At 52.7% G+C, this 24,564-nt stretch overlaps 6 protein-coding genes across 7 annotated transcripts; 2 read left to right on the plus strand and 4 right to left on the minus strand.

The window, feature by feature from the left end:
- Positions 1 to 160: 160 nt before the first annotated feature.
- LOC131673961 (protein tolkin-like) lies at positions 161 to 5,029 on the minus strand. The gene is made up of 2 exons (XM_058952366.1): positions 2,063 to 5,029; positions 161 to 289 (listed from the first exon to the last, which is right to left on the minus strand). The coding sequence occupies exon 1, from the start codon at positions 4,650 to 4,652 to the stop codon at positions 2,082 to 2,084; it is 2,571 nt and encodes an 856-aa protein (XP_058808349.1). The 5' UTR covers positions 4,653 to 5,029; the 3' UTR covers positions 161 to 289; positions 2,063 to 2,081.
- Positions 4,712 to 11,684, minus strand: LOC131673963 (uncharacterized protein DDB_G0287625-like). Its single transcript, XM_058952370.1, has 7 exons — positions 11,576 to 11,684; positions 10,401 to 10,871; positions 10,074 to 10,312; positions 9,201 to 9,659; positions 8,428 to 9,134; positions 4,843 to 5,085; positions 4,712 to 4,736 (listed from the first exon to the last, which is right to left on the minus strand). The coding sequence occupies exons 1-7, from the start codon at positions 11,682 to 11,684 to the stop codon at positions 4,712 to 4,714; spliced, it is 2,253 nt and encodes a 750-aa protein (XP_058808353.1).
- Positions 11,685 to 16,288: 4,604 nt separating this feature from the next.
- On the minus strand, positions 16,289 to 20,965 carry LOC131673945 (uncharacterized). 2 transcript variants are annotated; one of them, XM_058952343.1, is made up of 5 exons: positions 20,864 to 20,965; positions 20,074 to 20,597; positions 19,593 to 19,988; positions 19,430 to 19,513; positions 16,289 to 19,344 (listed from the first exon to the last, which is right to left on the minus strand). In XM_058952343.1, the coding sequence occupies exons 2-5, from the start codon at positions 20,089 to 20,091 to the stop codon at positions 17,908 to 17,910; spliced, it is 1,935 nt and encodes a 644-aa protein (XP_058808326.1). In that variant the 5' UTR covers positions 20,092 to 20,597; positions 20,864 to 20,965; the 3' UTR covers positions 16,289 to 17,907. The 2 variants fall into 2 exon arrangements, with proteins under 2 accessions (XP_058808326.1, XP_058808325.1); XM_058952342.1 differs by having other exon boundaries at positions 20,074 to 20,234; positions 20,326 to 20,926.
- A 13-nt stretch (positions 20,966 to 20,978) lies between these two features.
- Positions 20,979 to 22,033, plus strand: LOC131673952 (adenylate kinase isoenzyme 6). Its single transcript, XM_058952355.1, has 3 exons — positions 20,979 to 21,400; positions 21,489 to 21,640; positions 21,698 to 22,033. The coding sequence occupies exons 1-3, from the start codon at positions 21,367 to 21,369 to the stop codon at positions 22,031 to 22,033; spliced, it is 522 nt and encodes a 173-aa protein (XP_058808338.1). The 5' UTR covers positions 20,979 to 21,366.
- Positions 22,034 to 22,056: 23 nt separating this feature from the next.
- LOC131673950 (iron-sulfur cluster co-chaperone protein HscB) lies at positions 22,057 to 23,231 on the minus strand. Its single transcript, XM_058952353.1, has 3 exons — positions 22,681 to 23,231; positions 22,322 to 22,578; positions 22,057 to 22,248 (listed from the first exon to the last, which is right to left on the minus strand). The coding sequence occupies exons 1-3, from the start codon at positions 23,053 to 23,055 to the stop codon at positions 22,119 to 22,121; spliced, it is 762 nt and encodes a 253-aa protein (XP_058808336.1). The 5' UTR covers positions 23,056 to 23,231; the 3' UTR covers positions 22,057 to 22,118.
- Positions 23,232 to 23,322: 91 nt separating this feature from the next.
- LOC131673951 (m-AAA protease-interacting protein 1, mitochondrial) lies at positions 23,323 to 24,561 on the plus strand. Its single transcript, XM_058952354.1, has 4 exons — positions 23,323 to 23,739; positions 23,814 to 24,015; positions 24,075 to 24,298; positions 24,370 to 24,561. Exons 1-4 carry the CDS (start codon positions 23,419 to 23,421, stop codon positions 24,370 to 24,372), a joined length of 750 nt encoding a protein of 249 aa, XP_058808337.1. The 5' UTR covers positions 23,323 to 23,418; the 3' UTR covers positions 24,373 to 24,561.
- The last annotated feature ends 3 nt before the right edge of the window (positions 24,562 to 24,564 follow it).

The raw sequence follows: 24,564 nt of genomic DNA on the forward strand, positions 1-24,564 counted from the left end.
CCGGTTCCAGCGGCCGCGCGGCGGCGGCGGCGGCGGCGGCGACGGCGGCGGTGGCGGCCGCGGCGACGTCGGCTGGTCCGCCTCGGCGCCGGGTGCCGTCAGCTGGATGGTGGAGGCGCCCTGGGTCCTCCTGCCGGGCCACAGCTGCGCCTTGGGCCGGCGCCTGCAGGCGGGGCAGCGCGGGCGCGGCAGGCGGTCGGCGACGCCGCCCAGCCGCCTGGCCAGGCGGGCCCGCAGGCCAGCCCAGCGGGCGGCGGGCTTGGCGCCGTGCGGCGGGTCGGCGCCGAGCCTGCAACGCCGTCGAGTGGTGGGTGCGCGTGTCGCGGGCGCCAGGCGTAGCGTGACGCGGGCATCGATCGGCGTCGGCCCTGCGACCCGCGGCGCTGGCCGGGCGTCGCGCGAGGCCGACCTCGCGGTTGCCCCCCCGCGGCGCCTATCGACCGCGGGCTCGGCCCGAGCGGCGAGGTCCGGCCAGCGCCGCGGCGACGGCGCTCGATCGACGCGCGCCGCTGCGGCGCGGGCGCCGTCGTCGGGCCGGGGGCGCGGGCCAGGTCGATCGGCGTGCTCGAGTGCTCGCGGGGTGCGCGGGGGTGCGCGGGTGCGGCTGCGTGGGTGCGTGCTACGAACATGTATATCCTCATCGACGGGCGGCTGCAGCGGCGACGCACCGGGTGACGGCACCTCCTCCTTCTCCGGGGAGCGACGGGCTGCGAGCGTTGGTCTCGCGGCGGCGAGCCCCGGGGGATTTGAACGCGCGCGGGGCTGAAACGCGACTCCGTCCGTCGCGGCGATCGCGAGCGCGCGGTCCGAGCGGGCGACCTTGGCGGCGGCACGCGAGCCCCGCCGCCGGCAGCGCGCGCGATTTTGCGCGGCCGCCCCACCCCTTGGCCGGACGGTGGCGAGAAAAAGGCGGCCCGCTGCCTCCGCGGGCGCCAATCGCAGGAGCGCCGCGGCTGGCCGGCGAGCGAGACGCCGGCCGACCGAATCCTGCCTCTTCCACTGCGAATGCGGCGCGCTCGGATCGGCCGTCGCGTCCCTGCGTGGCGAACGCGCCGAGTATCGATCCGCCGTCGGCCGAGTGGCGGCGCGAGCGTGGACGGCAATTTTCGGGCGTCGAGCGATCGCCGCCGGGCTCGGTCGTCGTCGACGCTGCGCCAGGCGGAAGTGGCTCGTTGCGAGCACCGGCGCGCGTCAATCCAGATCGCGCGAAGCTCGAAAGCCGAGTCGCTTGCGAAGGTTTCATCGGGATGCTCCGCAACTCGAGCGTCGATCCTACTCCCGCGGCTGATAATGAATTTATCCGGGCGTCGAGAGCGCAGAGGACGTGCGTTTATCCAATGAATATGCCTCGGCCGTGCGATTAGTCGCCGTCGCGTCGACGGCGTGTTTACGCGATCGTGACCGCGCGAAAGTCGACTTGGCTCTATTTGGCGTTGAGAGAGAGAGAGAGAGAGTGAGAGCGAAGCACATCGACGTGCCTGGCGCGCACCTTGAGCGCAAATCAATCGCGCGACGATGCGTCCGCATGGGATTCGCGTGGTCCAGTGGACCACGCATCATTGAAAAGTTTTCACGCCGATTGATGTCAATTGCACATTTCCTAAAGCCATTCGCAATAATCGATCGATTACTGGCTCGAGTCGTGCGAAATCTGGATCACGGACGGAGACAGAGTAGAGTTCAAGTTCGTTAAAATTTTATTTTTACAAATGAAATTTTCACATCGTACATTGCGCTGCGTGATCGCGTCGAAATTCGCCACGGAAGACGCCGAGGATCGGCCGCGAGTTCGCTCTGCCGACTCTACCCGAAGGGCGAAGGGAGCGGCGAGAAGGACGCCTTCGGCCCTCCTCGTGCATCCGCGGAGCATTCACGGCCTAATAAACTTGAGGATAACATTAAGCTGTTTACGCCGATTGATGTCAATTGCATATTTCCTAAAGCCATTCACCATCATAAATCAATGACTGGCTCGAGTTACGGGCGAAACGGGACCACGAGCGCTCCGAGGCGAAAGCGCGGGGGCGGCGGCGGCGGCGGTGGCGGAGGCGGCGGCGGCTACCTCTGGGCCGGGGCGCTCGCTACCGGCCGGCCGACGACAGCAGCAGCCCGTTGCCCTCCTGGTCCTCGCCGTCGACGAGCTCCTCCTCGCTGTCGCGGCGGCGCAGCGCGTAGTAGCTGGCCGCGAAGCCGGCGCGCGGCACGCTCTCGTCGGTCCTGAAGCGCACCAGCAGCGCCTCGCCCGTCGAGATGAAGTCCGCGCCCGTGGAGTTGCCGCAGTACCGGCCGAAGCTCGGGCTCGAGGGCTCGAGGCCCGAGTGCACCTCCACCCAGTCGTAGCCGCAGTCCTGCTCGTCCTCGAGGTCGAACCGGTCGAAGCTGAGGTGCACGTTGCTGCCGGGCGGCGCCTCGAGCGTCCAGTCGCAGTCCATGCGCGCGCGGTAGAGCTCGCGCCCGTAGCCCGCGTGCGAGAAGAACTGGCGCGTGCGCTCGGCCGCGGGCAGCCGGCCGCCGCAGGCCGTGCTGTGCTCGGCGTAGAAGCCCCGCTTCTGCACGGAGCCGTCGCTGCGGAAGACCACCAGCATGCGCTCGGCCGAGGCGAGGATCGGGTGGGGCTCCTTGTTGCCGCAGAACCGGCCCAGCGGGCGCGCCTCCGCCGAGTCCCCGTCGTAGACGGCCACGTGGTCGTAGTCGCAGCTCTGGTGCGGCTCCATGTCGAAGACCTTGAAGACGAGCTTGACGCGGTGGCCGGGCGTCGTGGCCAGGTGCCAGACGCAGTCCTTGCGGCCCGGGTAGTAGTCCGGGTAGTTGGGCGAGTAGATGGGCCCCGCGGGCGCGCCGATCTCGTACTTGCAGCCGCCCTCGCGGCAGTCGTGCCCGTTCTCGTGCAGGCTGAAGCCGTTGTGGCAGGAGCAGTGGTACGAGCCCACGGTGTTCTTGCACTCGTGCTGGCAGCCGCCGTTGTTGTCCGCGCACTCGTCCATGTCGGTGAAGAAGACCGCGGCGAAGCCCGACTTTTGCATGCTCGCGTCCGAGGAGAAGACGAGCCGCAGCGCGCTGCCCTCGGAGGTGATGACGGGCGGCGGCCGCGAGCCGCAGAACACGCCGTGGCGCTTGACCACCGCCTCGCGCAGGCTGCTCGACACCTCCAGCCAGTCGTATTTGCACGGCTGCTCGTAGACGTTGTTGCCCTCGAGGTCGAAGTGCGTGAAGTTGAGCGTGATGCGGTACTGCGGGGGCGCGACGATCTCCCAGACGCAGTGCTTGTCGCTGGGGTAGGCCTCGGGGAAGGACGGGCTGGCGATGGTGCCGTTGCTCGCCTCGAGCCGGCCGCCGCAGGCGTCCTCGCAGTGCTTGCCGTCCGAGTGGAGCTCGTAGCCGAGGCGGCAGGCGCACTCGAAGCCGCCGAGCGTGTTGACGCACTCGTGCTCGCAGCCGTGGTCGGGCAGCGCGCACTCGTCGAACTCCTTGAGCAGGCTCGCGGAGAAGCCGCTCTTCTGCACGGTCGCGTCGCTCACGAACTTGACGAGCAGCTGGCTGCCGCTGGAGCGCAGGTCGGGCGGCAGCTTGTAGCCGCAGAAGCGGCCGATGAGCGCGGCCTCGGGCGCGTGCCCGTCGCGCACCTCCACGAAGTCGTAGGCGCAGCCGTCGTGGCTCTCGACCTCGAACGACTGGAACTTGAGGGCGACCTGGTAGCCGGGCGGCGCCGAGAGCCGCCAGACGCACTCCTTGCCCGACTGGTACTCCTCGGGGTAGTTGGGCGACTCGAGGTGCCCGGCGGCGGCCTCGAGCGCGAGCTCGCCGCCGCAGACGGCCTCGTAGCCGGCGCGGAAGCCCGCGTGGCCGGCGGCGAGGCCGCGCGCCGACGCCACGTACGTGACGAGCATGCGGCTGCCCGTGGAGACGAGGGGCTCGGGCACCTTGCCGCTGCCGCAGAACCGGCCGAGCACCGGGCTCTTGTGCCAGTAGCCGTCGCGCACCTCCAGGTAGTCCGTGCGGCAGTAGTCGCTCTTCAGGATGTCGAGCGCGCTCACGTTCAGCACGATGCGCTCGCCGTGGGTGGCGCTCACGCGCCACTCGCACCGCTCGGCGCCCGCCGCCGGCGAGCCCAGGCTGCCGCTGTTCTCCTGCAGCGTGCGCCCGCAGGCGCTGCACCGGTACAGCAGGTTCGTCTGCGCGATGTCGCCCTCGCTGAGGCGCACGCGCTGGCCGATCTCCGGCCGCTTGCGGCCCTGCACCTCCATGGGCAGGATCGTGTCGAGGTAGGTGCCCTTCGAGAACGTGTTCTTCGCGTAGTGCATGATCGAGTCGTAGTCGTAGGCGAGGCCCAGCGAGTTCACCTCGTCCTCGGTCAGCTTGTTGAAGTTGTACTCCTGGCCGGTCATGATGTTGTCGCGGATGATCTGCACGTGGCGGTCGCGGTCGGGCCGCGTGTGCTCGTGCCAGAACCCGACCACGTGGCCGAGCTCGTGCACGACGATGCCGAACTTGTCGCAGTTCTTGCCGATGCTGATGGCCTGCGGCCCGTTGCCGCGCTTGCCCACGAACGAGCAGCAGCCGCAGGGCCGCTCGGTGAACACGATGTAGTTGGGGTGCTCGCGCGCCGACCGCTCCACGAACTTCACGCAGGTGAAGTTCTCCCAGTGGCGCATCGCCTGCTTGAACAGGGCCTTGTGCGCGCCCGAGAAGTTGCCGTCGATCTCGTACGGGATCACGCCGTGGTCCCAGATGCGCTCCTTGCGCGCGGTGGCGGCGCGCCGCTGGCGCCGGCGCCGCCGCGGCCGCCGGTGCCGGCGGCGCCGCGCGGCCCGCGGCTCCCGCGGCCGCCACGCGGCCTCGTACGCGGCGTCCGGCAGCGCGATGTCGCCCAGGAACTCGGCCGCCTTGCAGATGTCCAGGTCGAAGTCGTTGCTGCTGAGCACGGGGAACTCGCTGCCGAGCAGCTGCTCGACGGTGAAGCGCTGGCGCGCGGCCCCGAGGGCCGCGCCGCCCCAGGCGAGCAGCGCCGCGACGAGCGTCAGCTCGCCGAGCATCCTCGCGGTCGAGTGGCGCGACTGGCGCGCGGCTGCCGGCTCAGTGGTGCTGCTGCGCCTGGCACTTGCTCGCCGGCATCGCGCGCCGGCCGGGGAGGGAGGCCTCCGTCGAGCCGCGCGCGCCGCCCGCGAGCACGCGGCCAATCGTCCGCGCTGCCCCTCGGCCGGTCGGAGCGGCGGCTGCGCGCTCACGGGGAGCCGCTCCGACTCGGCGTCGGGCGCGGGCGCTCGGCGTGCCTCCTCGGTCCGAGTGGCGCTGGCCGACCTCCGTCTCCGCGGCGATCGGTCGTCGGCGCACGCCCGGCGACTGGCGTCGACCGCTGCGAGTGCCCGCCGCGCGCCAGCGCCATCCGCGATCCCTCGGCGGCAGAGGCTCCTCTCTGCTCTCTCGCTCGCTCCGTTGCACTTGCACGTTCGCACACGCGTGCCGCCTACGCAGCAGCAGCAGCAGCAGCAGTGGCGGCGCGATCGCCACTCGCGGTCACTCTCGGGGCACACGCGCGAGGATCGGCAGCTCGGTCGCGCCGGTGGCAGCAGCGCAGCTCGGAGGCGACGAAACTGGCGCAGCGGCGATCGCGCGCGCGCTCGCCAGCGAGAGCGCGGCAGCGGGAGGGAGGGAGGAAGTGAGCGAGCGTGCGAGAGAGAGAGAGAGAGAGAGAGCGAGCGAGATGAGAAAATAAAAAGCGTCGCTGCTGGCGCGTCGAGGGAAGAGCGCGTGGCTACGCTGCGGCCGGAAGAGCCCGTCGTCGAGTGCGTTCCGCGGCGCGCTGAGCTGGCTACTCGCCGAGCGAGCGAGCGAGAGACAGATGAGCGCACATCAAGAGCGCCTCTCCCTTCCTACGCCAGATGTGTATGTGTGTGTCTCTCTCTCTCTCCTCTTTTCTCGCTGCGGGTAGTCGGCTCGCCTCGGCTCTCTCCGCTGTCGCGTAGCAACCGCCTCTACTGCGCTACCGTGCGCGCTTCTCATATAGACACTTCATGCTCCACTCTCTCTCTCTCTCGAGCGTTTCTCGATCCCTGATGCGTGTATTTAACGAGATCTTCGTGTGCGAGATGGAACGATTTCCTTCGTTTCGCGATGCCACTCGTCGGTCGAAACTCTTCGTGGGGGAGAAAGTTTTTAGTTTAGTTTAAGTGCGAGGTTCCTTTCTTTCTCTCTTTGTTCGAGCTCGCGACGAGGGAATCGCACTGATCGCGTCAGGCTCGGTAATTTGCCATTCGAAAGCATTCCACTCCGATATGACGGAGTGTTCGCGTGGTATCGACGATTCGCAGGGCGAACAAATAGAAGGCTTCGATCAGTCGCAGCAGAGATTAATTCCGAGCCAAGAATACGCTCGTCGGTTCGTGACGCACTGCCACTTCGCGATTGCAGGCGTCTTCGCTCAATTTTCCTTTTTTCCTCTCGTTGCTTTTTTCGCTCCAAGATGCGTTTCCCGCGGGTACGAGCGGCGGAAACGCGCATTGAAAATTATCCGCTCGAGGAAATCCAGTGAAATGCCAATGCGGGTAAAACTGGCGGGAACCCAACGCGAGGATGAAAGCTGTAATCGCGGCTCGCCACGATTAGAGCTTTCGATAACCGACAGCGCCGACGAATCTTCCAATGCCAATCTCGTCGAGTCACCACACGCGCGCTGTCGACATCTCCGTCCGTGAGTTATATAATTGAAATGCTCGCTCCAATCTTCCCGTTGATGCGCGCCAGCCGAACGAACAGCTTTTACGATCGAAGCAGTCTAAACAAAGACGACGCCTCTTCGAGTACGCGCACACGCTCTCAATCGATGGGCGTGCTCTCTTAGCACGATTCGGTCGTCGAATCGAGAAAGCTGCTTACGCATGTGCAAAGCGAGCCCATTGCCATTGAATTGCTCGCTTCGGTTTCCTCTCGCTTTGCCTTAGCTTTGCGCGCCTATCGAGCACCATTGTAGCTCCCTACCAATGGAACGTGGATCCGTTGCGCAATGCCGAGCCTTCCGCGCGATGGCAATTCGCAACGGACGACCAGTCCGTCGGCTTGGCGCTGCTCGAAACCGGCGCGGCGATCCCTCGAGAGCCATTGGCTGGACCGCCGGCCCGTCGACGTCGGCCTCGCGCTCACGGACCAACGGGATCGTCTCGTCGATCCGCGACGCGCTTCCGAGCTGCCAAATCGCGTCCCGTTGTCGCTCTTGGCTCCCGCGTTCGGCCGGAGCGGCGGCGCGAGTTCCGTCCAGCGCGCTCTTCCTCGGCACTTTGCCGCGTTCGCGAAAGCATCGCCGCCGCGCGACCGCGCTGCAAGGCGATCGCCGTGCGCGCGAGCGCAATTAAACGAACGCACGGCGATCCCGTCCGATAAGGCTGAGTCGGAAAAGTGGCGTGGAAAATTGGCGAAAGTCCTGAAACTGTGGAAAACAGAGGAGCGCCGTTCCGGAGCGTCGTCGCCAAAATGGTCTAATCGAAAAGGGAACTCGCAGGGTCGTAACTTCGCAGCCGTGCTCAATTTCGCGAGCCAATTACGGATGAAGTTTCGATACGGAAAAAAGCAGCCACGTGATCCGAAGAACGGCAGATGCGAGAATACTCAGCGTCAAGCCTAGACGAGCCGATGACTGGGCTGAAGGCTGTCCTTCGGTGTCGCCAAATGACTCGAACGGGCGGTATAACGGTAACGTATTGGTAATAAATCGGGCGCTCCGATCGCTATTAAGCGCCGCGCAACATCGGCCATTCGATATTCATCAGGCCGTTCCGCCAACGACGGTGCCGTGAATTTACCGCGACCCTCGCGGGGATCGTCAATCGAATTCGTTCGCGACGACGCCCGATTTATCGACTCGCCCTCGTCGCCTCGCTGCGAGTACATCGATTGCAAAGCGTACTCGCCGCCGGTTGCTGCAAGGGGAGGCAGAAAATTGGACGTATTTTGCATTCGACGGCGATCGACAAATCCAATCGAGGCTGGAAGAAGCTTTCCCGCGTCGATGCTCTGCGAACGATCGACAGTCCAAAAGTCCGCGGCGCCAAGCCACCGACGCACGCAGAGTCGAAAGAGCCGCGGCGATGACGAACCAACGGGCGTCGCGACGTTGACGAGACGCGGCGGAGTGTGCCGGGCGCCGGGCGCCGGGGCAGGCGTATAAATCCGCGAGACGCGGCGGCCGGCGAGGGGGCGGCTGATTTATCGAGCCCTTGGGGTCCGGCGACGATGTAAATCGCCCGCTCACCTGGCCGAGCGTGCAGCGGACGGCGCGCGCGCGCGATCGATACTCGGGCTCGCGCGCATACGGCCGCCCTCCCCCTCCGCCGCCCGCCTCCCGGCCGAGGGTTAAGGAACTCGGAGCGCGGCGCGCCGCGCCGACGGACGAGTGCAGGAGGCGCGTGTGCGCGTGCGTGCGCGCGGTATACTGACGCTGGCTCGCCGTTGCCGTCGGCCTGCACCACGTTGCCGCTGAGGCTCTGGATCTGCTCTGGCCGCTTGACCGCGTGCACGCCGCTCCTCTCCCTGGCCGACGACACGCCCCGCACGGTGTCCAGGCTGACGCCCGTGTCGGCGGAGCGGACGCTGCCCGGCGAGCCGGGCGTCGCGGGCCGGGCGTCGCGGGCCCGCGGCGAGGCCGGCGGGCTGCCGCGCGCCGGGCCGCCCCCCGGCGAGGCCGCGCCGTCCTCCTGCCGAGCGGCGGAACGGGGCGAGCGCGAGCGCGGCGCACGAGCGGCCGGCGGCCGCTCGGCGCCCTCGCCCGGCGCCCCCTGGCGCGGCTCCGGCTGCGGGCCCGCGGCGGCGCGCTGCTCCTCGGCGCTCGCCGCGCCGGGCCCGAAGTGCTTGATCATGGCCTGGGTGTAGGGTCCGTTCCTCGGGCGCTCGTCGGCCGGGTCCTTGCGCGCGCGCGCCTCCTCCGCGCCGCGGGCCTCCAGCTCGCGCTGCTTCCGCTCCAGGCTGCTCAGCTTGGCCACCAGCTCGGCCTCGGCGAGTATCGAGGCCGCGTCGATCTGCAGCGGCTGCACCGCCGTGGTCGTCGTCGTGTTGACCACGCTCTGCGTGCCGGTCGCGCTCGACGACTGCTTCAGGAGGTCGACGAGCTGGAGCTCCGGCTGCTCGTCGCTTGCCGGCTGGTCCGTCTGCGGAAGTAACGGCGGTCGCGCCCGTCAGGTGTCGGAGCGGCGGTCGGACGTGATCGAACGCACCTTGCCGGCGGCCTCGCGGGCGTCCCTCTCGTCGTGGCCGTTGCTCTTGGTGTCCTTCTGCTTGACGGCCTTGTCGAGCACCTCCCTGGAGGCGCCGAGCGACGCGTTGCCGTTTCGCAACGGTATCTTCGACGGCGACTCGACCGAGCCGTCGACCGTGCCATTCTGCTGCTGCTGCTGCTGCTGCTGCTGCTGCTGCTGCTGATGCTTGACTCGCGGCGCCACGTTTGCGCGGTTCACACTGTTGTTGGTGCTGTTGCCACTAACGTTGTTGCTATTGTTGTTGTTATTGCTGCTGCCGTTGTCGTTGCCGTTGTTGTTGCTGTGGCTGTTGTTGCTGTTGTTGCTGTTGTTGGTGTTGTTGTTGGCAGTGACGAACCTCTTGCCACTCGGCAGATTCTTCGGCGGCAGACGCAACAGCTTGTTGTTGATCTCTTCGCTCGCACCCGTTGGCTTCTGCTGAAAAATCGCAACTCTCGTGAGCAATTTTACTTGTAACGCTCGGAAATCAGCGGTAAAGCTGACGTCGATCACGAGTGCCGATTCTTCGTTTTACAAACATTGCGTTAATAAGAGGCTTGCGACTTTTACGACAGTGTTTTCCTCGACGAGAAGCTCACGCGTGGCCCGGTTTCCTCGTAATTGCCGGAAGCAACGTTGCGCTACGCGAGCGAAATCAATGCAATTTTCAAAAGAAAAGGAAAAGAAGAAAAAGCAAGAAGCATGTGTGCATGCAGCAAACAATCGTCGAGAGAGAGGGAAAGAGAGAGAGAGGAGCCGAGATTGGTATCGCGCGCATTTCTGACATACAAAGCCTTGCGCCCTCGCCCACCCCTTCCCTCGCGTACGTAAATAGCGTGAAATTGTGGCGACCTTGAGCTTGCCGTTGGCGGCGACGGGTGGCCCCTTGCCGGGCGTCTTGACGCCTTGGCCGTTCCTCCCGGGGCTGGCCGCGATGCGCTGGCTGCCGGCGGCCGCGCGCCGCCCGAACCTGGGCGACGCCCCGCGCGACAGGTCCTCGCGGCTGGCGCCCAGCGGCGCCGCCCTGCCGCCGTTGGCCGGCCGCGGGATCTGGCTGGAGCTGCGCCTCGGGCTGGCGTGCGCGGAGCTGCCTGCGGGCCGACACCGATCGGTCAGACCTCGGCCCGCCGGTCGCCCGCCGCGGCGGGCGAGGGGCGAGGCGAGGCGGGCGCGTCGCACCTCTGGGCGGCGAGCGCGGCCTGGACCTGGACCGGGGCGGCGGCCCCTTGAAGCCGCGGCCCCGGAAGGGCGAGACCCGGCCGGAGGCGGGCAGCCCGGCGGGCCCGGGGGCGTCGTCGCGCTCGGCGCCGCGCGGCGCCTCGGCGATTATGGCGAAGGCCGAGCGGCGCTGGCTGCGCCCGGGCGCGGCGAGCTTGTAGGGCTCGGGCGCGCGCGACGGCGGCGGCGCCGGCTGCGCGGCCCGCGGCTCGCAGCGCGCCGGCTGCCGGCCCGGCGACAGCACGCGGAACGCCGCCGCCTGGCCGCGCCGTGGGCTGCCGCTCCCCTCGTGGCGCCGCATCCTGCTGCTGCTGGGGCTGCTGCTGGCGACTGACGACACCGCCTCATCCGCCGCGCCGCGCTCGTCGACGGCCGGCCGGCGCTCGTCAGCATCTGCGAGCGCTCCGCCACTCTGACGGTGCCTCCGACGCGCTGTGGAGATCGTTCGGTTGCCCCGGTTAATTGCCGGGCGCCGTCTCCGTTCCGGAAAACGCGCGCGACTCTCTCTCTCTCTCTCTCTCTCTCTCTCTCTCTCTCTCTCTCTCTCTCTCTCTCTCCGTCGAGTTTAACAGCCTCGCGATCGGGCGATCCAACTTTCGCTTGTTCGCGCGTCGATTAAGATCGCGCGCGAACGAGCTTTTCGAGCAGATTCGCTCGGTTTATTCGACTCTTCGACTCGTTTATGGGCTCCAATTGCTGGACGTGCTCCGCCTCGGGGTACGTTCCGAGATAGCGATCGGGGAGCTTTCGCAACTCGCGTTCGGCCTGCGCGGACGAGCGATTGAATGCAACGAAACGAAGCTGCCAGGTGTCGATTGGCGCAAACTCCGCGACCGGCAGCCGCTCTCCTCTCGATGAACCGGCGGACGTGTGTTTAGCCCGCTTCTGAGTTCTTAACGGGTTTGCATTTTGCCTCCCATCTCTTTAGCTTTTACAACTATGCTAATTCTCGGCGTTAAACTCCGGCGCGCACACGCGCCCGAGCGCTAAATCACGAGCAGATATTTAATTCGAAAGGGGCCGCTAGACCGCACTGGTTCCCGCGAGGCGTCATGCGGGCGACGTGGAAATTTATAAATCTCGCACTCGGCTCTTTTTCACAGTTATCTCGCGCCTCGAGAGACGCACGCGTTCACCTCGCGCTCGCACGGGCGACGGCCGAGAGTTGCGGTCCTCGCGGGAGTACCGTTGCCTAATAGCCGTCCAGCTCGCGAGCCCGTCGTCGGCGTCGTCGTCGCCGCCCATCTCCGTGGGATGCGATCTCGTTTTCTCTCTCTCTCTCTCTTTCTACTCTTTGCTTCCGCGCGGAACACTTTTCACTTCGACACGCGGCCGCGGTCGAGCGTTTTCACTTCGACAACGCCGGGACGACGGCGAGGGCGAGACCCGATCCCTTCCTCGTCGATCGTCGTTCCTCGAGCGTGCGCCTTCTCTCCACGCTGCGTCCGGAGGAGCCTTATCGCGTAAGTTTTTAATTGATCGGCGACGGCCCGTCGCGCGCACTCCCGTTAATTAACGCCGCGAAAGTATCGCTGCCGATCGCTGCCCATTACAGCCGCAGCGAGCAACGTTAGCCAACGGTGATTCGCCAATATGTAGTTTCCAAATGTAACGACGCGCATGGAATAGCGTCTCGCTACGGTGGCGGAGCGTATCGCGGGAGCTCCGTCCGAGATCGGCGCGAAGGACCCGGCGCTCGGGAGCGCGGCTTTGAGAAACGGACGGGGACAGCGAGAAGTGGCGCCGGCGGGCGCGGCACGATCGGCGAACGAACGATTGTCGCTCTTTCGCGGAAGGACAACAAAGGACGGCGGAAGAGAATGCAAATCGGCGGAGGCGCGTCTCGAGGCGCGCTCGTGCGCATCGGCGCGAGAAACGCACCCTGGCGTCGAGCCGCGCCGCTCCGATGGGATGTTTGCCAATGCGCCTGGTTTTCTCGCGGCTGCGGCGCCTTGGACGTCGAGGCGGAGTCGGCGGCGGTCCGAGTGATTTTTGCCTCGCCGAGCTCGAGCGCGGCGCCGCGATTTCGTTGCGCCGATGCGTATCGCCAACTTTCTAACGGTCTCACGCTCGCTCGGGAATCCCCAGTCGTAAAAAATTACGCGATCCGACCGTTAATCGGCTTCGATATAGTTTTGGCGCGTTCGTCTCGAGGAAACGACTGTCCAACGTTCCGCGCGCGAGCGTCGTTACGCGCAAGAAGCCGATAATGGAAGTATTAAAAAATTCTAATGGAAAGTGCAATAGCGAAAGATTCTTGTCGAGAATCTCCTACGAGGATCTACGAGAAAAAAAAAACTGATGATGATAATAATAATAATAATAATCAGACGAGCGTACGCGAAAACGCGCAATCCGTTAGCAGCCGCGTCGATGTAGAGCGAGCCAAGGCACACGAGCACCGGTAATTTTTTTTTTTTCCTGTTTATCGATTAAGAAGACTGCCGCGATGCACGCGAAAGTGGAGCTGGCGAATTAGCCGGCGCTCGGAGGCGTGCGCGCACACGATCATTGAGACATCGGCGCGGTCAGCCGAGAGAAGGAGAATTGGCCGTTCGCGGAAAGGCTGGAAGGGACCGGCGCTAGAAAGCGCGCGCGAGCTTGCGCGAAAATTAACGCTGCCGCCCGTCCGCGCGCCGATCCTGCTTGTCCGCGGCGGAACAATTGGAGACCCTCGCGGCCTTTGCGCGTCTTCCCGTGTCCTATATTTTTGTTTCTTTCTTTTCCGGATTGCCCGACTCGACGATGTCTACGGGGCAGCGCTAGAAATAACACGCAAATTTAATCAAGTCTTGCTGACAATCGCGCAAAAATTCAAGACAAACCAGTTAAGCTTCAACTCAATCTCGTTGCTTCGCACACTCACACACGCGTCACTTTGGACTTTAACTCCCGGCGATTCGTGCAAATGTTTGAAATCTCTCTAATAATATCTAATGCTTACGTTCTTGATTTCTTTTCTGTTTTTTTTTATCGCGGCACCATTACGTGCAAGCGTTATTATCAAATTCGACGAGTATCGTTTGGTATAATATAAATTCACGAAAGCTAAAAATTAAACGTCTGAGCAAGTCAAATGCAAAGTTATCACGATATATTACGCTTAATATACGAAAAAAGTTGGCCAAATTAGATTGAATCAACAAGAAGCTATCTCAGAGCTACTGATGGAGATTTTAAGTTAGAAAATTAATTTGAGCTTGAATGAGTTGTAATAATTATTTGTATATATATCGTTTGCAACTTACATTCAGGTCGATCTCTTAGCACAACTGTTCGTTAGATCTTTATAACGAATTTCCAAAAGTAATCAGCCGAACAATCCTCGTGTAAACAACATTTTATACGACACACTCGATAACAGAATCAGCAAATTAAGTTTAGTTCGAGTCCATTAGAAATCAAATCTCGCGAATACATAAGAATCGTTTTGACAACTCAAACATTTTTATGCTAAATTTGTTGGAAAGTATTTTTGAAAGTGATATGTTTGCTTGAAGAATTTCTATTTACCCCAACTTTCTAACGAGAATATTAAATGCTCGATGCACTTGAAGTTTCTGAAACGTTCCGACGAAAGTTAGGAGAGATAAATCGCCGTGCGCCGCCCAAAAGGCAATTGGCCAAGGCGAAAAGGGGCGAAAACGTTGCCGAAATGTGATCGAAGAAGTGAAAAGAGGCTCAGCCCGGTCGCAGTGGTGTGCTGCGGTGGCGCCGAAAATAGCGTCCTAATAGAAATGCAAACTCGTGTCGCGGGCCCAGGGGCAGTTAATCGCGCGATAAGACGGCGGCGACAGAGAGGACGCGCGGGCGGCGAGGCGCGCAAAGAGAGCAAAATAAAACGAAACAAAAGAGAAAGAAGAGAGAGAGAGAGAGCACGGCCGCAGCCACGTGTTCCTGGCCCGAGAAGGACGCGGCGCGGCGAGGCAGCTGCGAGCGGGCACTTATCGACCACGAGCGCCGCGCGCCGCTCGAAATCAGCGCTCGGCGATCTCTTCGGCCAGCGGCTCCTCGACGGCGCGGCATTATACTTACGGCGTGCACGCGCGTCAAAGCTGCCGGTCTTGGCGCTGGAGGACGGCCGACTGCGCGAGACACGGCAGGCGCCGCGGTTGTTTACCGGCGAGCCGCCTGCGAGAGACGGAGGGAGAGAGAGAGAGAGAGAGAGAGAGCTTGGGGCTTGTTGTCGCGAGCGCGAGCGCGTCCTGACTGACTCGGCCGGCTCGGACTTTTCAGCGGCGAGGTTGCCGCGAGGCGGGCAGGGGAGGGGCGCGCGCCGACTGAAAACTGCTCGCTCGCCGCCGAAGAAGAGCTGCCTCGCGCGGCGGGTCGACGGCGATCGCCAGCTCGCCCCCTCGTTCCCGGCGAATCGGGAGACTGTCTCGAGCGCGCTGGCACTCGTATCGGCGCGAGCTTCGGAAAGGCGTGTGCTTGACCTCGAAGTTCGAGCTCGAAGATGTAGGTCGCGGAAAAATACTCGGATATCGGAGGCCTAAATCACGCCGTCGCTTAGCGGCCGCTACACCCCGTCTTCGCCTTCGTACGTAAGGGCTCTCTCTGTCTGTCTCTCTCTCTCTCTCTCTCTCTCTCTGGTGTGCGTGCAAGCTCTTCTCACGCGCGTTGTGCTCGCACGGGATCCCACGAGAATGCCTGGCCACGATCGATGCTCGCGTATGGTTGGAACTCCCTGCTCGCCAGGACTTAGACGCTTGCTTCAAAGGCTTGCTGCCCCCCTCCCGCCCCCCTAAGTCTCGGGGTGATGGATTCAACGGCGTCGAGCATATCATTACCGAGCTTGCCGTTGTTACGTAGCTACGAGATTTTTATTTGTACGGACTTTGACACCGGATCGACTTTGGTTTTCGCGTGTCGGACGATGAATAAATTACTATGCGTCGTGAGAGCCGAATGAGAACCGACGTGCGAGTCGACAAACGCGCTCAAGAAATTTACCTTAAAAGACACATTGAAAATTGTTCGAGTCGACAACCAAACGCGGAGAGAAATCAGTTGGTCCGCTCGCGTAGTCGAAATTTGCAAACTTGAAAGCCGAAACCTAACGGATAATCAGAGAACTTTGCCTGGAGCTCATTGAAATTCGAAAAATAGCAAGACAAGGCAAAGGCGATCCCTGGTAAAGCTATTGGCGAACCGATCGGACATGTCGAGACAAGGCTGATCGTCGTCGGAAAAGCTCTGATTGTAGCTTCGAGCGATACAAGAAGGATGGTGTGCGCATTTAACGCTGAAAAGGGTCAGCAGACGCAGGGGCGCGCGAGGCCGCCGCCGCGCGAGCATTGATTCATTAGCCGGTGATCGAAGGCCATCGCGTACGTATGCACCGTTTGTGTGTGTGTGTGTGTGTGTGTGTTTGCATGTGTCCGAATTATCGAGGCATTAGCCTAATTGGAAAAAAAGACTCTGGGCTCGGCCTCCTTCCGCCGAACGCGCGCGGCGACCCCCTTTTTCTTCTTCTCTCGCCATGAATTTACCGTCTCCCTACTTTTTCATCCGCTCTCTGTATCGCGCGACCGAAGGTGATTCTTTGAGTTACGCCGCGAATCTCGGGATTGCCGATTTACAGTTGTGGATGGCTGATGTGCTGAGGATGCTTGCTTCGATTGCTGATCTTCTTTAATTCATAGACTTTCTTACGCTTGATATATCATTAGATTGGTATCAGCGGAATGCAAGATTGTTTTCTTCGACAGCAGAAGCATCTGATCATATGAAATTTACGTGACGAAACAGTATACAATAATTTATCAATTGTCTATTATATTAAACAGTGAATGAATTCGCAACGTAAAATAATGATAAGATAAATCGTATCGCATTTTCAATAAATGTTTTATGAAGTAAAAATGTTTATTTCATATTTTTACACGAAAATGTATGTCTCTTTACATTACAGAAGACTTTGCCTCCAAGTACAAACGGAAAATTTACAATTTTTGCGTTCACTCGAGTGACAAAAACAAGTGTATACAGATCTACAAAGTACAACAATGTGAACAAAAATAATGATAAACAAATGTCACGGGATTAGCAGTAACTGCAGTAAATTAACAAGTAAACCGATGTAAATTAATAACTTTTAGAAGTCGAAGATATTTAGTTATATATGTGATACAGATATTATTCAGCGCCTGGAATGATATATAGCAAAGCCTAACACAATGTATATTATTTTACTTGTAATCCATCTCGAAAAATGCAAATGAGAATTTATATCGTCATTTACGTATATTACGAAGCTTATATGTATAGAATTTTTTTTGCCAAACTAATTTTATATTGCATCATTTCGAAGATAATTTCAATCAAATTGAAATACGTATAATATCTCCTTTCTCTTTTATGAATGACTGTTTTTTCTCTCAACTACTTTGTACTCACAATTAGTTGATAGATCTTCGTCAAATTATCTAGTGTAATTTTTATAGTTCATAAAATATATCTTCAACTCACACGAGCTTTTATGTACATTTGTAGAATATTGTTTGCTGAAATACACAGTATAGGCAAGTTAAAACAACGTATTTTTTAGCAGTTTATATATGTCCTGCATTGGTTCTGAACTTTTTGAAACGACATTAGCTTTTCAACAACGCAGAACGGAAATTACTCGAACATGCACTGTATTAATTTTTTTTAATAATATCTCAGCACCATGTTACTAAAGATTTGTTTTAATTCTAAACTTATTTCGCTAAATTATTATCACCATCTTGAAAATTGCTATAATTTGCGGCTAGTAGTTTCAGACTAGTCAATAGAGTATGAGATTCACTCATGTCTATTCAATCAAAAAACATAAATACTCCAAAGCACTGTTATATATTGTTGTTAAAAGGAGCTTGAACGTGTTTAACACTTCACTTTTTATACATCAGTGTAAAATATGTCTTTTGTTTGAAATACTAATCCATTGATTCTAGATATGTCTCTTTTATGACAATTGTTACCGAGGATCAAACTGATAAACGTCCATAATTCTCTTATTTTCCAATGCAATATTGTTAACAGTACGGTATAAATTCATCAAAGAAGTAGAATTATTATGTTACATAAAGGAACTATATGATTTGTGATGTGACATTCAGCTATTTGAAAAATGTCATAATAAAAAATATAGACCTTCTCAAATAAATTACGTCGTTTTTTGGCTCAAATATAAAAAAAAAAAAACAATATATATTTACAACATTCTCGAAACTGAAGCTTCATTCAAAATCATCAATTATATTGAGCTTTGTTGAATGACCAATCGACGCGTAATTTTGCTTATAATGCATCATGTCCCTCAGACTCAAAAGAAAAAAAAAATTTATTGAAAAGCGAACACTACTCGAAAGTGAGCTTAGTTTTTACATGCCCGTAATATAAATGAGAACAATATCTGTACATTTGGCGCATCGGTCATTCTACGAACGACGAAGTAATAAATAATTATACGTTTACAAGTCTAGACAGTGAGCTTGCTCTTCTGCCTTTTCTGCTCCTTCCTGTACTCCTCCACCGTCATCAAATTGATATCCTGAGGATTCAGCAGTCGTTGCTTACTGGAGCCCAAGCTAGCCGCTAGCTTCATATAAGTCTCCTCGATTTCCTGTGTTAACTCACCTTGATCCACAATGTCCAACATAAGCTTGTGTTCTTCGTCACTGGAACCTTCAAAGGTCATCAGGTCAGTCGATTGCTGCGTCGCCTGAGATTCTTGCGAATCGAGGGTATCGACCCATTGCGCGACTCGTTGTAACTGTGCGTCGTCCTCGCTGCTGCTAACCGACGAGCGTGACAATTTTCCTAGATGATGTACGAGCGCAGCATTGGGCCGGCTACTGCTATTACAGTTGCTGGTGTACAGAATCGTTTCGTAAGCACCGACAGTATCTAGAAGGATATTCTTCGAGCCTGGAGTCACGGGCATCAAACAATTGCGTGGCCCTTGGTCACTTGAAACACTTGACGGATCTGACGAGGATATTAGCATGCTGTCGTTGCTGAAGCTCGGACTTGTCGTCGTTTCCGTTGGATTTGTCATTTCGCTGTGATTTGTCGACTCGTCCGAGCTCCTCACCTCGATCACCATCATGCGCGTGGGTTTGACGTTCACGTTGTTGTCATTCTTATTTTTTCGCCAAATCCTATCGTTGATTACGTCGATTTTTACATCTTCGTCTTTGGCATTGGCGGACGATTGATCTTTCCAAGTGCTCTTCCACAATCGTTCGTTTATGATGTCCAATTTAGCTTGGTCATCGAAATTCTTCGTAGATCTTTGAAGCTGATTGTTGTTTATGTTATTCGCATGCGTCTGCGGCGATTTGATCACATTCTTGTTCTGCTTACTCGTACTCTTCAAATTCAGGTTGTTTTTGGTACTGCCGTTTAATACTTTAGAGCTTTCGGCTTTTTCATTCACAGAATGAAATGTAACTCGCTTAACGTTCATTTCATTGTTGCTGTTGCCAAGAACCATCTCGCGAGCTTCGGGTTGAGATGATTCTCGATATTGCTTCTTACTTACTAATTCGTTAGAACCAATGTTAGTCTGCTCCAGTTCAGTTTGGCTTTCGCTGTCTATCTTTAGAATACTACGGTGACAGGTGCATGTGTTGCAATGCCGTGAGAATATTTTTTCTTTTTCTCTGTCTTCTAAAATTTTGGCCATTATCGCTGCTGATACGACGTCTACAGGGGGTTTAGAATCGTCGTCGTCACTATTACTTGAGGTCGGCTGCTTTTTGATCACTGGCTTCGCCAAGTTATAGACCATTGCGGTTGGTGGGAAGGTGGATATGGGTACTGTTATACTTCGCACTTCCGTGCTTGGCGTCTCGCTTGGACGACTCTTTTGCGCGACGTACGACTTTACTTTGGCTTGAACTTCAGATGGCAACTGAAATCAATCAAAATTGCAACATTTCAAACACAATTTATTTCAAATATCATGAAACCACAGATAAAAATGGTTAGATGCTTACAGCCTCATATTTTTGTCCAATAAAATTTGATGGCTTACATTGGAGTAGTTGGATCGCTAAGTTTACATCACTTCTGTACTTTTCCTGAAATCAACATATTTTTATGTAAAATGATAATTGTATAGTTTTATATTGAATATTAATTTTGAAAAATTTCACTTACATTATCTTGAGTTAAACGATGAATTGTATAATTGGCTTCAGCTAACCTATGAGATAGTGTGGCTACATCCTTAGTAAAGGCACCTTTCTCAGTCTCACATTTGTCAACAATTTTCAACAGCTTGTCCTCGAGATTTTGGTTGACTTTTTGCACCCGTTTATGAGCCTCGTGCAGCCTTGTGTACTTATCTTGCCAGATAAGTAGTTCCTCTTTCAACGAAGCCAACTCTCCATTTGGAAATTTTTCAGCTTCATTTAAAAATTGTGTCTCCATTGTTACAATATGGTTGTCCCTCTCAAGCAAACGTTGACGCAGATGTTCTATTTCGGCATGCAGATGCATGTCATTGTGCTTTTCTCTGGGTTCATGGCACTGGTTACATATGCAACCACACTCCTGCAATAAAAATATATAGTTAGTGATAGTGGAATGATAGAAGGAGAATATGACTGATAAAATTATTATATGTAAGTTTACCCACTTTGCACTTATCCGCCATAGTTGATTCCAAAAGAAGAAATAAAAAGAAAGAAAAAGTATATTAAAGTAATTTGAGGTTTATATTGAAGCCTCATAACCTTTTTGTTTATGTCTGGTAGGTTTACTGGCCTTCCAATATCAATAGTTGTTACTTTTGATCCACTATATAAGTTCACAGATACAAACATACTTGAAAGTTATATGTTGCCATCATTTTACTTAAATTTGTTAAAACATCTGTTAAATGACTTACAAGTTTATTTGTAATATTAAATAACTAAAGTTCCATCAAAGATAGCAAAGCAAATCTATTGATTTGTATAGAATCCACTTTGGCAAGTACTATTTTTGCATTGCTCAAGAATATTAATTCAGCAATTTATTTTCTGTTAAGCCGACGGCTGTTTAAGCGATTTTTTGCAAATTTTTTCTCAAGCGTTAATAATTAATTTTATTATCTTAACACTCTTCACAGCTTCTTAGTCTTCGATCTTGATGTATAGAAGGTTGATTTGCGCCCTTAAACTGTAAAAACTTTATTCTTTCAAAATAACATTGACAATCTGTTAACAGACGAACTGATAACACATCGACGATAATAGTCAACGAGGATAAAAAAAAACAGTTTTACAATGTATCTAATATTATTGACTTTCAAAGTGGCTAAAGTCTAAATTAAAAGCTAAGCTTCAATACTGTCGGTTCGAAACAACGTTCGGGAAGACTAATTTAATCACTACAACTGTTCTTACGATTTTACATTTACAGTTCGTTAATAAGTTATCACGTACGTTAGATATTCCCAGGCGCCAACAACGCACGTTCTGCTTCACGTATTGTCCGCCATTTTTAAATTGCACAGATGAAGTCTCGTCTACAGTACTACCACGTCGAGCGATTCTGGCAGTGCACCGATCTCTACCCCCTATACTTATATCGTTTGCGCGCCGCCGACTATACTTTGCTCTAAAAATACACCTATAGAACACATGTGATATTGTTCGCGATTTGGAAATATCGCTCCGTGAATAAGATAAGTTATTTGTCTCTTTTAATCAGATATCCCAATAAATAAGCGGCTTAAAATATATTTCCACGGAAAAATATAAAATTTGACAAGAATGTAATTGTAAAACGTATAAAAAATTATAAGTTAACCTTAACAAAAAGAAACTTTTCAAATAAACAAATAAATCACGATAAAACATTGCAAGTGTAGAAGTTTATAGAACAGATAGAATTGTTATAAGTTTTAAATTTCTTTATATTTTGTATCACTTATTATTTAAAAAGTATGGATAGGAAGTTACCAAATATTTTGATAACAGGTAATGCACATAATGTTTTATAAGAATGTTTTTTAAAAAATGCTTGCATATTTTAGTTATTTTTTTTATGTTTAATATTGAATTTTAGGTACTCCAGGAACAGGCAAAAGTGAAATAGCAAAAATGCTGTCAGAACGTACGGGTTTCAATTGGTTAGATATAAGCAAATTAGCTATTGAAAACAAATCTTTAGAAGTATATGATGAACAATATCAGTCATATATATTAGATGAGGATAAGGTAATTCATTTGATTCATTGAATTGATAAAATATCATAATATTATTGTCTTTTGTAGTTGCTAGATTTATTAGAACCAATGATGGCTAGTGGAGGTAAAATTGTGGATTATCACAGTTCAGATTTCTTCCCAGAAAGGTGGTTTGATATAGTATTTGTTATGAGAACAAACAACACCATATTATATGATCGCCTTGTTGCTAGAGGATACAGTGGCAAAAAATTAGAAGATAATGTGTCCTGTGAAATTTTTCAAGTGTTATTAGATGAAGCAAAAAACTCATATAAAGAAGAGATTGTTCATGAACTGCAAAGTGATAATGCTGATCAGATGGCTGACAATCTCAACAGAATATGTCAGTGGATTGAACAGTGGAAGATAGATAATCAATAAAGTATTTTTTTATGTTGTAAACATTTTTTTTTTTGAACTGTTGTTACAGATTTATTTAAAAAGCTTTATGTACAAAATATTTAATTTATTCTACAATACCTAAATTCTGTTTCAATTGTTTCAAACGTGCTTCAATGCTAATGTAATATTTCATTCTAATTAAGTATTTTTTAGCTTGTTCGATGTCTTGATGGTGAAAAGCATCAGATATTTTTCTAAAAAGTAATTTTAATAGTTTTATATCTGAATTAAATATAGAAAAAATAAATAATTAAAAATGTTTTTTACCTGGTTAACAAAGTCAAAGTTGATCGATTTTTTACCAAAAGTTCTAAAACTTTTTTTTTATTTTCAGATGCTTCTTCTATCTCTTCATTTAACTCCATTATCTCCATTAAAAATTCAGGCTCTAAACTTGTTGTACCTTCTGGTATAGTAACATTGTGCAGTTTCAGCATGTAAAGACCTCTGTCTAATGGATGCATTAATGTGCTGTAAGCTTTATTGACTAGAGATGAAAGACTTTCCGAAAGATCTTGCTCTTTCTGTAAAATTATTTAACATAGAAAAAACAACCTTATAATATACGATTTTTAGATAATTTCTAGTAGGTATATTCTGAATCAAAATAAAAAATGATAATATACTTCCGTCTTTTGTCCAAATCTATCAGGATGCAAAAGAGTTTGCAATTTTCTATACTTTTTCTGAACATCTTCTACTGAGATATCAAAATCTTGCTTGACTCCAATTATATCAAAATAATTCAAATCTTTCGGTGGCTTCTGTAGAGCTTTGCACTTTGAACAAAACAAATCAGACTTCTGCGGAAAATCACACTGCCAACATTTTGGCGGATAGCTACTATATCGTAAAATATTTTCACTTGACGAGATCGGATTTACTCTACTCTTTGAAACACTTAATGAATGAGTTCTAATCCGTTGCCGAATGATTGTTGTAAAATAAACAGAATCTCGTTTCAACTGAAGGGATAATAAACGTGCACATTGAGAATTCATGATTTTTTTATCAATATCATCACTGGGACTATACTAATACAAGTTATCGTATAATAAAGTTAAATATGTCGTAGTGTAAAATAAATGATAACATTTATATAATAAAAGCACTAACTTGAACTAATACTAGTGATAGTGATAAAAAGAAAAAATGAAAGAGGTAGATACATAGATATAACAGCTGACGTGCTGACGATGAACTGGACATTTTGACTGCAGCGCCTCCACTTTGTGTAATATAAATACTTTTTGGAGGTTAGGTAGATGTCTAAGACAAGACACTATACAGTCTCTATGAGATGTGTTTTATGTGCCGCTATTCGTAAGCGGCTCATGTATTTAATTTAACAACTTTTTATAGCAATGTTACTAACAAATTGTTACAAAAACATTTTTTGTACAACATTACGGAATTTCAATGTATCCACGAGTGCTAAACCGTTTTTACACAATTATAATCATATCAGAACAAAACTGTTGAATAAACTTTTACCAAGTGTAATACAATGTAGGAATTATCAAGCCCAAAATTTATTGGACTTGCCGCCTCTTACAGATGAGCAAAAATTATTGTGGCCAGGTTTTATTAACATTATAAAAAATTTAGTGCGATATAATTTTGTGATAAAAGCCTACATGGAACCAGAATTTAATTTGTCCGAGTTTTTAGAAGGATCAAAACAAGTGATTTTCCATTTTATTAATTGTATATTTTTTAAAGTTATTATTGATACATACTAATTGAATTCCTTTTCTAGGCTTTACATGTCATTTCACATGCTTTAGCTGAAGAAAATTATGAAAGCATTCAAGAGTTAGTCAGTAACGAGGCTATTAATGAAATTAGGGGTAGAATTAGTTCTCTAACTGCAGAGCAAAAGCAATTAATAGCTGTAAATAAAAATGATATTTATGTTATATTTCCTCATCTAATTGGAATAATGTTTGATGAGAACAGAGGTGAATTATTTGGTCTTCAGATTTTTTAAAGTATTATATTCTATTTATTGTTGTTATAGCTGAGCAGAAGTTTGTGGAGATTACAGTAGTGTATCACTCTTTACGTGGTCTGAGAAATGAACTAGATAGACACGATGACATTAAGATGAACATACAAAATTACCCAGAATATGCACAGCGCTCGTTTGTTAGTAATTACAGATTTATTCGTGAATTCACAAAAGGTGTGGAGTCTTCTTGGACTGTTAACAAGATCAATCATTTTATGACAAAATCAGCAGCAGTAAGTTTTAGTCGAATTAAGAATATATTAAACCGATTGAGTTTTTTACCAAAATAAAATTTTTCTTTCAGTAAATACAGTTAGTAATGGAAGTTCATCTAATTTAAATTAACATAAAAATAATTCTTTTGAACAGTCATTTTGTTACATATGTCAAAATCTGTTAGATTTGCTTTTTATTTAGGCTTTGAGAAGAAAAGCTTCAACAGTGTTATTGGGAAAAAATTGTAATGGAATAAAAATCAAATATATCTATTGTTCATAAA

The sequence above is a fragment of the Phymastichus coffea genome, unplaced genomic scaffold (genome assembly GCF_024137745.1).
Source record: "Phymastichus coffea isolate CEN01 unplaced genomic scaffold, Cenicafe_Pcof_1.1 PCOF00206, whole genome shotgun sequence".
Classification (NCBI taxonomy): Eukaryota; Metazoa; Arthropoda; class Insecta; order Hymenoptera; family Eulophidae; genus Phymastichus; species Phymastichus coffea.

Coding starts and splice junctions, on each gene's coding strand:
- LOC131673961 (XM_058952366.1), bottom strand. CDS start 4,652: ATGCGCCACTGGGAGAACTTCACCTGCGTGAAGTTCGTGGAGCGGTCG.
- LOC131673963 (XM_058952370.1), bottom strand. CDS start 11,684: ATGGGCGGCGACGACGACGCCGACGACGGGCTCGCGAGCTGGACGGCT. Junction 10,872..11,575: donor GTCGCCCGTGCGAGCGCGAG/GTGAACGCGTGC, acceptor CGATCTCCACAG/CGCGTCGGAGGCACCGTCAG. Junction 9,660..10,073: donor CCGCCAACGGCAAGCTCAAG/GTCGCCACAATT, acceptor GCGATTTTTCAG/CAGAAGCCAACGGGTGCGAG.
- LOC131673945 (XM_058952343.1), bottom strand. Junction 19,514..19,592: donor ATCGTTTAACTCAAGATAAT/GTAAGTGAAATT, acceptor TGTTGATTTCAG/GAAAAGTACAGAAGTGATGT. Junction 19,345..19,429: donor TTGGACAAAAATATGAGGCT/GTAAGCATCTAA, acceptor GATTGATTTCAG/TTGCCATCTGAAGTTCAAGC.
- LOC131673952 (XM_058952355.1), top strand. CDS start 21,367: ATGGATAGGAAGTTACCAAATATTTTGATAACAG. Junction 21,401..21,488: donor ACCAAATATTTTGATAACAG/GTAATGCACATA, acceptor ATTGAATTTTAG/GTACTCCAGGAACAGGCAAA. Junction 21,641..21,697: donor ATATATTAGATGAGGATAAG/GTAATTCATTTG, acceptor TGTCTTTTGTAG/TTGCTAGATTTATTAGAACC.
- LOC131673950 (XM_058952353.1), bottom strand. CDS start 23,055: ATGAATTCTCAATGTGCACGTTTATTATCCCTTCAGTTGAAACGAGAT. Junction 22,579..22,680: donor GATTTGGACAAAAGACGGAA/GTATATTATCAT, acceptor ATAATTTTACAG/AAAGAGCAAGATCTTTCGGA. Junction 22,249..22,321: donor ACTTTGACTTTGTTAACCAG/GTAAAAAACATT, acceptor ATTACTTTTTAG/AAAAATATCTGATGCTTTTC.
- LOC131673951 (XM_058952354.1), top strand. CDS start 23,419: ATGTTACTAACAAATTGTTACAAAAACATTTTTTGTACAACATTACGG. Junction 23,740..23,813: donor TTTTAGAAGGATCAAAACAA/GTGATTTTCCAT, acceptor TTCCTTTTCTAG/GCTTTACATGTCATTTCACA. Junction 24,016..24,074: donor AATGTTTGATGAGAACAGAG/GTGAATTATTTG, acceptor TTGTTGTTATAG/CTGAGCAGAAGTTTGTGGAG.